This window comes from Pecten maximus, chromosome 9, assembly GCF_902652985.1.
Source record: "Pecten maximus chromosome 9, xPecMax1.1, whole genome shotgun sequence".
Classification (NCBI taxonomy): domain Eukaryota; kingdom Metazoa; phylum Mollusca; class Bivalvia; order Pectinida; family Pectinidae; genus Pecten; species Pecten maximus.
In genome coordinates, this window is record NC_047023.1 from 16,041,335 (window position 1) to 16,053,960 (window position 12,626).

A 12,626-nucleotide genomic window follows, 5' to 3' on the forward strand; every position below is an offset into this window, starting at 1 on the left:
ACATTTTTTATCCAGATTTTTATTACATCCACTGTATATTTTACTTAATTTACTTATGTTAAGTGTATTTCGGCATTATATCTGACAAAACCTTGGATGAATAACAAGGTGCAGTTTATACCTGATTAAACATGTTCAATGATAAGTCAGTGTTCGTCAAATAAAATCAATGATGTTTTTTTTTTCATATGACATTACCAATTTGTAAGATAGTAGGATGTCAATAAAGAAAGTAAGACTTATATCATATGGGTTGTTTCTTTAGCAATTGCTTTGGATTTTGTTTTGTATGTGTTAAATGACAATGCAGAAGTCCTAACGGATAAGGAACATGTCATTGTGTTTTATACCACATTAATGTTATCGTTACATACATTAAATTTATATTGAGGAAGGATAGCTAAGAATGCACGATGTATTTGCCACTTTTCCACAAAACCGTGCTGAAACACGTAAGGTTTCCTGTTAAACCCATGCGTGTAATATGGCGGTAGAAAGTATTGGGGCTATCACATTTGTGGTTAAATGTGGGTTAGAAAATGGACCGCTTATATGAACGCATCCTTTGCAATTTAGATAGATTGTTGCAAGAATCATAAATCATGTGGGAGCATTGTGGAGGGGTGATGGGTTAAACACCACTGTTTGAGACAATGTACAGTTTACATTTTGTTTTATCATACAATATCATTGATCACTCAAGAATAAATAACTCAAAATAAATCTCAATATATATTTATTATATATTACATTTTGTTGACGATTTCATCATGAATAATGCTTTTCGTGTCCTAACCTTTGGATATCATTCTTATGAAAAAGTAGAAAAATGCAAACTTAGGAACCTATGTTCACAGTTTATTTTCTGTTTAATCATTAGACGTCTCACGTTTCTAGAAAATCTTTATACTTTTCTGTCTTATGAGTCATATAATTTGGTATATATACATTAACACTGAGTAACAATGGACATATGTTTAAATTTAGAACAGGATGTCCATGGTTGGCAAAAGCCTTTGAAATATCTATCCTATTATAAATGGAATTGTTTATCCTTTTAAACATTGATTATATTTCTATATCCTAGGTTATGCTCTTTTGCCGTATCAATCGTATCAATTATATGATTTAGCGGGTATATTTGGCCGAACTTGGCTTCCCCTGGTTTCTGTCCATCCATCGTCCCTCCTGTCCGACCATATATTACTTCCTTGACCCCAGCGACGTTCTGTGCGTCCGGCCACAACGTCGTCATTTCCTCGAGTGCCTATATCCGGTCCACCGAAACGATCCGCAACGCCTGATCCGACTCTTCTCCCTGATACAAAGTCCTCAAAACCAAAACCGACACCTCTTCTTTTGTTGCCTACTACTCCGGCTCCTTTTCGTCCGGACACCACACCATCAAATATAGCCCCTCCTCTACGTCCGGACACCACACCATCAAATACAGCCCCTCCTCTACGTCCGGACACCACATCATCAAATACGGCCCCTCCTCTGCGTCCGGACACCACATCATCCAATACGGTCCCTCCTCTACGTCCAGAAACCACACGTTCAAATACAGCCCCTCCTCTACGACCGGAGAAGCCAGACTCTATCCTACCTCCACTTCCAGAGACCCGTCTGCCTTCACCATCCACACCAGTTTTGGCTATAACGCCGACATTTGCCTGACCTTTAATAATGATAAGAAACACTTGTACAATTTCTTAGGTTTAAAGACAACTTTTCTTTTGTTTTATCTGCGGCATTTTCCCCGTAGTTATTGTAAATTCATACCTATTTCATCTGTTAGCAAATGAATAATACGCATTGTCTACCTACAACGATTCTTATTGCAGATTCTGAGGTTTACAGAAAATAATAACGTCGATGAATTACGAGACCAAATATAATTATAGCTGTTGGTGAATCGTGAACATATTAATATCATATACCATATCAATTAAGGACTTTTACCAAACCTTAGTAATTGTTAGATTTGTATAACTTCAGAATTTGTCTTAAAGACCGAAAATGTGTGTGATAAAAGAAACAAATGCCCGGGCAGATAGACAACGTAGACGGATTTTATAGAACAGCTAAGTGTCAGAATTAACTGATTTTTTGCTGTCTTCCAAGTGTCTGAATGGAAAAAGATCAATCCGTTGTTCTGAAACAATGCAATCGCACATAACAACTAAAACAAGCGACTCCAATGTGGTGAGTAAAATGAAATACAAATTAAGTTCCCTTAAAGTATTACTATGTGTTACGGTAGTTAGGAATTAGTTATTCAAATTGTTAGAACCTCTCACACCTGCGTGGCGCGAGGTAATAATCTTGAACCCAGGGGTAAGATTTATTTAAGGTTTTCCTCTCTACAAAACCCTTGGATTAAGATTAATTAGTTATGTCATCCACTTGGAGACAGAAGGATTTCCACCTGACGGGGAAGATTCTTAGATTTTTAACTTACGAAACACGAGGCTTACGACCCCAAAGGAGGGGGGTGATTTATTTTGTTTTTCCATTAAAACCGTCTTATGTTTTTATGTTGACGTGACGTGATTGTCAACGTTACGTCATTGTATTGTTGATAGCTTGTCTCAACCCTTGGGTGAGATGAGAAAATCTCACACCGGTAGAATTGTGGATGTCCCTGTCAAGGTTAAGAGAAATATCTGTCTACATTACACAAGGTTAATGTTTTCTCCTACACTTTCCTGTTGTTAGATTCCTAACGTTGTAATGGTGAACTAAATTCATATCGACATAATAGAGTCGTGAAACTTTTAGATAAAAGGGCCTTTTCTTTGAACAGAGAAAGATATACTTAAGGGTCATCTATATAGGCAATCAACGTTGAATTTCAAACACGAATATATATCTACAAATTTGCACAAAAAAAGCAAATAAATGGCATAAGTGAGGCATTTTAATCAATAAAAATGCTCCTATATCATACTTTTAAAATATCTGATCATTGAAAGAAGGGCCTTTATAAGACAGATTATTAAACTAGTAAGTTTTACAGTAAACTCAAAGATTGAACACTTTTTCCTAAAAGTAGTCTTCTAAAGTGTCTAGAGTTCTTTTTAGTGTCTGACAGGAGCATTTTTGATGTTTGAAATATCTCCTTAAATGCCATATTTGTGTGATATAGACACTTGTGAGCAAAACGACATGTCTATTTTTTGCATTATATGCGATACAAATGAGTTAATTATGTCCCCCCCGAAACATTAATTTTTCTATGTTTTGTTGACAAACAACTTAACAAATTGTATGCCAACAGCAGTCCCACGGTTTTCTACGATACATACTTAAAGTCATTATTGAAATAAAGTACGTTATCAGACATTTTTCCTGGCGAGACAAAAGATAAACAACAAAACCTAAGCATAGCCTTCATATAAACACTTTGTGTGCAGTATTTTCAGATTAAATTTGATTTACCACCATTGCATGTTGAGATCAGATTATAAACATTGACTAAATGATAAACACTGGTCTCACCGTAGGATGGACGTCTGTAGGAGTTACATAGCACACAGGCGATCAGACAGGCGACTGTGAACAGCAGTTGTAGCATTTTGATTGGTTGTTAGGGGAAAACTGGAAAAAACGTAGTAACGAACGATAATTGAGGTGTGTATTTCACATCAATAATAGTGTGTGTATCTATCTTAACAATAAACAGCTCCATAACAACGAAATTGTCATGCTCAGATTTTTTTCTAGAAAGTGTGATAGTGATGAATGAATTCTTAAACATTTAATATTGACTAAATCTACTACGTATACAGACTGTACTATCTTTTGTACAAAATGCACCGTAAAGAATAGATTGACTTATCTAAACTACAATAATTAGATATTCTATACATGTTTTATATACAATAACAGTGAGGATGGTAATTTAAATCTGATCAAGCCATGATTTCATATATTAATTGTGCCAGGTGTTTAAGTTTTCTCAACATTTAAAATACGATATTCAACACTCAGAATTTGAATGTCCTATGTTGAGCTGGCTTGAACTCCAAATTGTGTATATTGAATGTTGTATGTTGAATTTTGAGCTAACTTCAAACAGCTAATTGTTCGTATATATTTGATCTGGAAAAAAGTTGATGTAAAAGGTGATAAAAAAGAACAGCTACATAATAAAGTATAAATCCATCTACTTACTGTAATGTCTTGAGTAAAAGCAATCTGTATCTACCAAACTATATCGAATAATCTGTTTCGATACATATTTATATAAATTTGATTCCGGAAAAGTGTGTTTTTCTAATGGTAAAATTTGTTTTAATCATCGTCCTGTGCATATGATTGGGTGAAATGTATATGTAATTTAATAAGTAGCATGCGTCATTGCATGTGCAGACATAAGTTGTACAACTTGCGGTCTACCTCGATCAGTCCGTGGAGGAAATGTTAGGTTTTAATTAGTAATCTTCTTCGTGCATTGGTCATTGCTATCGCTCTAGTTCCAGCGGGGCCACATGACGTCGGTCCATTCTCCTTTAGCCCGTGTCCTGTTGTTATGCGGTTACATCCTCCAATTTGTGGTAAACGCGTACTTAAACTTTGGAATCTTACTTATGCTCCAAAAACATAAATTCATATTTAGCAAATAAAGATAATACTGATTTATGCAAGATATAGAACATAAATGTTATGTTGAATTAGACAGAATACATGTATGGAGATACTGTCTGATTACGACTCAATGAGGAAATTGAAAAATAGGATCGGCACTCTAAAAGAAGGAACGCCAAATGCGGTAAAAAAGTTTGTTTTTTTTTTTTTTTTTTTTTGTTCATGGTTGAGCTTAACAACAAAACATCCTGACTAAATTTGAAAAGGCAGGTTTGATTGTATATGTAGAAAAGAAGAAATTGCAAAATACATTGCAAATTCTCTCTTAACTTTCTTTTTTACGTTTTGTATGGTGATTACACAAAAAAGCAGCGGTTATGGTGAAAACTGATGATCAAAAAGGCAGCGGTTATGGTGAAAACTGATGATTAAAAAGGCAGCGGTTATGGTGAAAACTGATGATCAAAAAGGCAGCGGTTATGGTGAAAACTGATTATCAAAATGGTAACGGTTATGGTGATAACTGAGGATCAAAACGGTAGTGGTTATGGTGATAACTGAGGATCAAAACAGTAACACTTCAGATTCTACCATTATATGCATATAAGCTCTACATTTTACATTCTACATCGAAAATTAATGTTTGCCTCTGAATCGTCGTTCAGCCTTTAAAAACGAGCAACACAAGACTCTTGGAAATGCAAATTGATTAAAACCATGGAAAATTGGTTATGGTTGACATCATGATAATCTTTTCGGAAATATTTGATATCCATGAGCGATATCAAATAAGATTTGCCAGATGTGTGTTGGCATTCTTAGTGATTCTGTTTCCACCAATCTATCTCACATCTTAACAATCTGAATTAACTCAGGTTTGACCTTGATTTGATGAAGCAGGAGACGCTTGCTCTCCGTAACACCTGGTCTTTTTCTCCATGTTCTTTTTCAAGGTTCTCCATGTACTTTTGTTCTCATTTTTTCCTCATTTTTTACGATTTTGATTAAGAATTACGGTTTCGTTTCAATTTCGATATTTTCTGTTTTCGGCAGGTTTTGTCCTGTTATTCATATAATTCTCTCCTTTGTAAAATATTGAAGATGTCTCTGAATAACGCAACAGCTAATGTTGCCAGTAGTAATTTTGCTTTTTAAAGAAATTACTTTTAAATCTTTTTCATATTCTTTATGGTGCACCTTCCCGGCTGGCGAACAACCTTATCATCGATTTCGTACATACGTTTGTTAAGCTTTAATTAAAATAACTCCTAGCAGGAACACTTAAATCTGTTCGTTATATTGATTATTTTATCAGTAGATAAATATAGTAAAAACACAGGTCATTTGTCAGAAATATTTTATTAGAGAAAATCTTTTTTGGTAATAAATAAGGTGATGGTCATGATGATGGTGATGATGGAATATACTGTGTTAGATGAATCTGCAATGAAAGAAGAACTATTTAAATAATTGCCAAGGAAAGCATATTTATATATATAGGAAAGCTAATATACATCTACGTTCGTATCGACATTTTGTATATATCATTTGCTTAAGACATGATACGCATAAAGCTGTTATTTTTGCATTATTTTCCTTTTTACGATGAAGAGTTTGTGCTACCTTCACGTTAAATTGCGTACTCTCCTGATTTAATATGATCTAATAATACATAACACACAACACTCAATAACTATGGAAAATAGAAACTTAGAAATTTGCCAAATTCAGAACAGATAGTTCATCATAATACTGAGCTTACCTGTAATTTCTGCTGTCTTAATATCCACCAATTACAGGACTTCTCCTCATCCCTCTGTTTCCGTATCCACGTCCAAAGCTTCCTAGTCCGTTTCCTCCTCGGCCGTAGATATTTCCAAATCCAGATCCATATCCAGATCCAAAACCGGATCCAAATCCGGATCCAGCTCCAAATCCAGATCCAAAACCGGATCCAAATCCGGATCCAACTCCGGATCCAAATCCTGATCCGAATCCAGATCCAAATCCATCATTACCAGAAAATCCAAGATCTTGTCCATATCCATCGTCAAATCGTGATGACCCAAATCCATTTCCAAAACCATTACCAAAGGAATTTCCTGCGATAAATGGTTTATTGTTTAGTAAAACTAACAATACTTATTTACATATTTACTGGATTTCATATAAAGATCAATGAACATAAATAATTGTCTCGTAGTTTTTTTTTTATATTCTTTACAAAGTTAAAAAAAAAAATGAAATAAAATGATGTAACAGATTATCAGCTACAGGAAATAACAGGTGTCACTTTTGTAGTGTGACCTGACTGTATGAGTACTCACCATAATAATGGCAGAGCCCACTAGCCACGAGGCAGGACAACAGAAACAATACCTTCATCATGGTGTCGGGTTGGTAGGGACTGAAACATAGCAAAATTAAATCATAAGATAATAGTTTGTAACGCCTGGAACTAAAACATGCTCAGGAACTAGGGTATAATATTTAATCGAATCAAACATTTAAAACATCATTATATATTTTGTTTCAATTTGCATGTTCATAATGGGCTGTGAGTGCCATCAGATTCTTGTAACTCGATACAAAGGTAAATATATGATACTGCATAGTTGTTTAATATCACAGGGCTAATATTTCGCTGTTGTCCCAGCCAGACCTAGTTCGCAGGTTTTAAGTTTCGCTACGCCTTGTAAACTTTCAGCAGTAAACAAGCGAAATTAATTCTAAATTAACTACTTTACATTTCTTGAGATATTAGGTTCAGGGAATATTTGCAGTAGCGATATCAACTCCAGCTTATTTATGCAATTACAATTAACTAGTGAAACATTCGCAGGCTCTGGTGGTATACCAAAACAATAGAATTATCTTCTGATTATCTAAAACGAATTTCGATATCATTGACACCGCTTATAACAGTAATGTTGTATTGCTAACACATTATATGAGTCGGAAACTCCATACTCATGGTAAGTATATACACGACAAGGAAATAAATACTCATCAAAGAGAAACTTTAGTTTTAACAACAATGCCAAATAAACGAAACATAGCGTCAAAAATTCGAAAGATATGACTTCAGACGTAAAAATAATTATTAAACTTAATATAAGGACAAAATTCAAATGACAAAATAAATACTACAAATACAGGTACTTACTTAGACGTCTGTACGATTCGATGTCAAGTAAAGATTGAGAATGGTTCATGGATGATTCTCTTCCATATTTATACTAGTTCCACTAGAAAATTAGGAAATGTATCTCCAATTCGATTTGATAATAATAATGCAACAATACAACTAATGACCAGTGACGGTCACGACGTACATATTACAACCAATGACCTATGTCCAGTGAGTTTTATTGGCAGGAACCAGCGGACCAGTGACAACTGCCCGAGGCTGTACTACACAACAGTCATACAACGGAATGAGTGTCATTGTCTATTACTTATGTTTTAGAAATCGTCGGACATTTTTGTATGTATCGTGTACTTTAAAACAAGAAGATAATAATTAGGTGTAAACGAACTCATATAATTCAATCTCAAATCGATAACAGCTAGAAGAAAGAAGGATACATAAGAGAACACACGGACGTTAAAGAGGTTACTGACTCTTTCTAAACTAACCAATAAATTCCCATTAAGCAATCACAAAATAGACATTCAACATTGTTAAGATGTCACAATAAATTATATATTAAATCATTGTACCTAAAACATTACATTATACAATAACACAAGATAGCTCGTGGTCATTGTCCTAACCATATTCTCTCTTTTGCCGTATAGAATGCACTGTCCGATGGTGTTAGTAGAATACATCCATAGTTAACCTTACAAATCCCTTAACAAGGGTAACTGTCTGATTCCATCTCATTATAACTGTTACAAACGACACATTTACCAGCCACGACTGTCAATGGTTTGTAGTTCTCTCAACAGTAATTTTTTTCAAACGAATTCATGTTCTATGTGTTATTGCAATAAGGTTGTTAAAACTACTGACCACTTCCTCCCCCATTGTCCTACCGGTATATACCAACAACTTAGGATATAGTGCTTCATGAGTATTCCTTCTAACTCCGACGTCAACAGTCTCTTAACTAGAAACCTGTATGTCAAATAAATACCACAATACCATGTGAATGTCTTCGATTGTGCCAAATTGTATTATTGCTTCTCTTAAAGCTGTTCTAAAAATGTAATCAATATGTGCAGCTCCATACTTTATGTATGCATTTGCAGCCAATTGATTCTAATACAATGCAGTGATGCAGTTCGTTGCTATTTTCTTTACGTAACCCTTTCTCTATTTAACTTATATTGTTCTTGAATATTTTGTATTCCTGTTACATACATTACACTACCGACACATGATCGCTTGTCGAAAAAAGACAATTGATATAAGTACTTCGTACCTGTTTTTGAATCCTTATTGTAGAGTGTATAACAATTGTACTATATATATGGTATAGGTCAATTAAATGAGGAGATTAGTTTATGAGATGCTTGAATTTAGGTAAATATGAAACAAAATGCGATTTTAATTTGATATAAAAAGTGTTTAATGGCAATAGTATTGAAAAATATATATTGATAGGGAAGCCAGCAAATATTTTATTAACAGAAAATTTGGAGAGCGGGGAGAGCTAAAATAAATCATATTAAAGATGTGAAATATTCATGTCTTCTCAATGCATTACTACGCATGCACCTATTAAGATGTACTTCTATAAACACGGTTGTCATTTTTACACACGTTCCTTCTCATGTTGAAAGGAATAAGAGTATGAATGATGCATGTAATGTAATACATCGTTTATTCAAGAAACATAATGTACACGTGATGTCATTTAACTAAATAATCCCTATACTGTTTAATATTTCCTAATGCTAGCTCTACTTCCGCAAAGGTTGTTGACCATGTCTAGAGACGTCCGGGTAATAGGAAAGAGGAATAAAAAATATCATGCCTGTTTCCGGAGCTCAAACTAGTGAGCATTCGTACTCTAAGAGGACATCCTACAGTTAGGCTTAATGGCTAAATAAATACATTATCCCAAACCAATTAAAACAACAAGCAAACAAACAAACAAAAACAAAAAAACAGAGAGCAGCAAAAACGAAAGTTCTTTGCTAAATATATATATATTTTAATTTCCTGTCTAATTTCATTCCTAAAATTAAATTTAAAATTAAAGTTCAATATCTGTCTCGTATCAACGACGCAACATTAAATCCAATATATAACGAATTCGTGTTAGATGTTCCATCTGTTATAAAGTAATTATCTGACTTTTATGTTAGGTACACTCTTTCAATTCAAAGGAAACAGTTTACAGTTGATGTTTAGAATGAATAGAAGTCATTTTTAAGATTATTTGAAACGTGGTAAGTATATGTAAGTACCTAATTAAATTATATCGTTGTAATTTGATATAGTATTTATTTAAATATATATTTGATTAGTGCAGTAATATATACATTGAAGGCATCTAAACACGACTAATGAATATATAATGTCTTCTTACTGCTGTTTTGTCACTCTTCAAAGGACAGAAGTGTGAAAATCCAGAAAAAAAGAAATCGGTAAAAACAAATGCTCACATATGTTTTGGGAAATATTATATACAAAGGAATTTGGCAAGTTTAAATAAGGAAAAGTAACCAAACAACTTCAAACTTCAAACACGTCGGCTCTATGTCCTTATCTAAAATGTTCCGCGATATACATGTATTTAAAACACAAGTAACGGACATTGACACAGATATCCTACTTATTGTGTGACTCGTGTAGTACAGCCTCGGGCAGTTTTTATCACTGTTTAACATAACTCACTGGACACAGGTCACTGGAAGTATGGATACGTCACGATCGTCACTGGTCATTTGCCGTCATAACTATGATTTTTTGTCATTTTTACGAATCGTAATTGACAAACATTTCCTGATTTTCTACTGCAACTAGTATAAATAAGGAGGGAAATCACTCCCTAACCATTCTCAATCTTTACTCGACAGCGAATCGTACCGACGTCTAGGTAAGTACCTGTCTTAGCAGTGAGCTTTGAAGTATATAACTCGTTTGTCTTGTACTATCGAAGTCAATGTTACGCATTACTGTTACAAGTCGTTTTATTATCAAACTTTAAGTAACATCTTTACATTGCCACCTCAACATGGTGCGAAAGAATAGAATACCAAGGATATCTCTTTATTACCTTTTGTAATTATAATTACCTTTTCTAACAATGATAACCTTTTAATAATGATTCCCTTTTGTATGAATAATTAATTCACAACTGAAAAATTGATGTTCGACATCATGATCTCATTTAAAAATATTCCATTTCCTTGTACGATATACATGTACGATCAGTTCGATTCCTGTTGATATGCCTAGGGATTCCTAATAATATAGCGCTTACTCTTCCTGAACACGTTGTCTCATTATCTTTGTACTTATTCAATAGTTTCCATGCAAATCTATATTTATGTTCGAAATTTTGTTTAAACAACAATTTATGGTCGATACCATTTATAACAAATAGGACATATTAATGTTCTTGATTGATATGAAGTAACGAAGTTCTCTCTTCTGGAACGCCAGGTTAATCCTCACGTATTTCTCAAGGGATGACATGTGAACAACTATATTGTTCTTATTGTTTCTTTTATCATATTATGGTTTTTAATTTAAAGTAACAGTTTTTGCTTGGTTGTGGGTATTCTCTTCTGTTATATGTATATCATTATGTTACAAATTGAAGGGAAATATTTAAAAAAAAAAATAATAATAATAATAATTTAAAATGATGATCCATCGCTATTAACCCCTAGAAACCGACATCATGCTAAAACTGTGAGTAAAATTACAAGGTCATATTGTTAATTTGGTATGGTTCATTTCCAGAAATTACAAAATAATAAAATGTAAATTGGGTATATGTTACAGACCCTACCACCCGACACCATGATGAAAGTAATATTTCTCCTATCCTGCCTCGTGGCTTGTGGGCTCTGCCATTACTATGGTGAGTACTCAGTATTTGTTTATACATCGATGTTTATCCACTTAGTGTAGACTATTCTGCTTGATCACCATCTTATATATCAGTAGTCATCATGGGTTCATATATACAATTGAAGCATATCTTAATAATCATTCTTATTGATAAATGACATCAACAAACCAAATAGATGCAATTTTTACTTCAAGGTTATATGTTCGTCACGATAATAGACATGAACCCTGTATATCATTTTACATTTTGGTCTTTCATAGTCAGACCAACGTCTAAATCTAATCCACAACTTTAAATTGCAGACAATTCCTTTGGCTCGGGCTTTGGATCAATGATGGACAATGGATATGGACAAGATCTTGGATTTTCTGGTTATGATGGAATGGGTTCTGGATTTGGATCTGGCGTTGGATCCGGATTTGGATCCGGATTTGGATCCGGATATGGATCTGGATTTGGATCTGGAGTTGGATCCGGATTTGGATCCGGATTTGGATCTGGATTTGGATCCGGATCCGGATATGGAAATTTCAACGGCCGAGGAGTAAGCGGACTTGGCAGTTTCGGACGTGGATACGGAAGCAGGGGGATGAGACGAAGTCCTGTAATTGGTGGATATTAAGACAGTAGATATTCTAGGTAAGGAAAAATACTCGTTGTTCAATATGGTTTGATTCTGGAACTGGTTTGTATTGTCCACCATATGTTATGATCTATGTTATTAGTTTTCCTAATTAAACTTGATTTGGTAATGAGACTTATATGACAGTAAGATACGTGTGTTTGTCAGTAGAACACAGTTCCCCTTTAACTTATACAAATGTATAGCTCTGACAGGAAAAGAATACAAATGTCACCTTAAATAAATTGAGTGATGGAAACATAAACATGTCGAAGCGGTAATTGACATACATATTTGTAACTTTTATAATGTTAAACTTATTATTATAAACAAAATTCTCTTTCTTTGCAGATACATCTCATGCAACATTAAGA

General features: G+C 34.0%; 3 protein-coding genes across 3 annotated transcripts; 1 reads left to right on the plus strand and 2 right to left on the minus strand.

The window, feature by feature from the left end:
- Positions 1 to 719: 719 nt before the first annotated feature.
- Positions 720 to 4,304, minus strand: LOC117334952 (DEAD-box ATP-dependent RNA helicase 9-like). Its single transcript, XM_033894816.1, has 3 exons — positions 4,180 to 4,304; positions 3,505 to 3,603; positions 720 to 1,681 (listed from the first exon to the last, which is right to left on the minus strand). The coding sequence occupies exons 2-3, from the start codon at positions 3,578 to 3,580 to the stop codon at positions 1,116 to 1,118; spliced, it is 642 nt and encodes a 213-aa protein (XP_033750707.1). The 5' UTR covers positions 3,581 to 3,603; positions 4,180 to 4,304; the 3' UTR covers positions 720 to 1,115.
- A 346-nt stretch (positions 4,305 to 4,650) lies between these two features.
- LOC117334953 (keratin-associated protein 21-1-like) lies at positions 4,651 to 12,626 on the plus strand. Its single transcript, XM_033894817.1, has 4 exons — positions 4,651 to 4,777; positions 11,561 to 11,639; positions 11,933 to 12,269; positions 12,604 to 12,626. Exons 1-3 carry the CDS (start codon positions 4,697 to 4,699, stop codon positions 12,250 to 12,252), a joined length of 480 nt encoding a protein of 159 aa, XP_033750708.1. The 5' UTR covers positions 4,651 to 4,696; the 3' UTR covers positions 12,253 to 12,269; positions 12,604 to 12,626.
- On the minus strand, positions 5,934 to 7,947 carry LOC117334954 (keratin-associated protein 21-1-like). Its single transcript, XM_033894819.1, has 4 exons — positions 7,760 to 7,947; positions 6,921 to 7,000; positions 6,356 to 6,695; positions 5,934 to 6,034 (listed from the first exon to the last, which is right to left on the minus strand). The coding sequence occupies exons 2-3, from the start codon at positions 6,979 to 6,981 to the stop codon at positions 6,373 to 6,375; spliced, it is 384 nt and encodes a 127-aa protein (XP_033750710.1). The 5' UTR covers positions 6,982 to 7,000; positions 7,760 to 7,947; the 3' UTR covers positions 5,934 to 6,034; positions 6,356 to 6,372.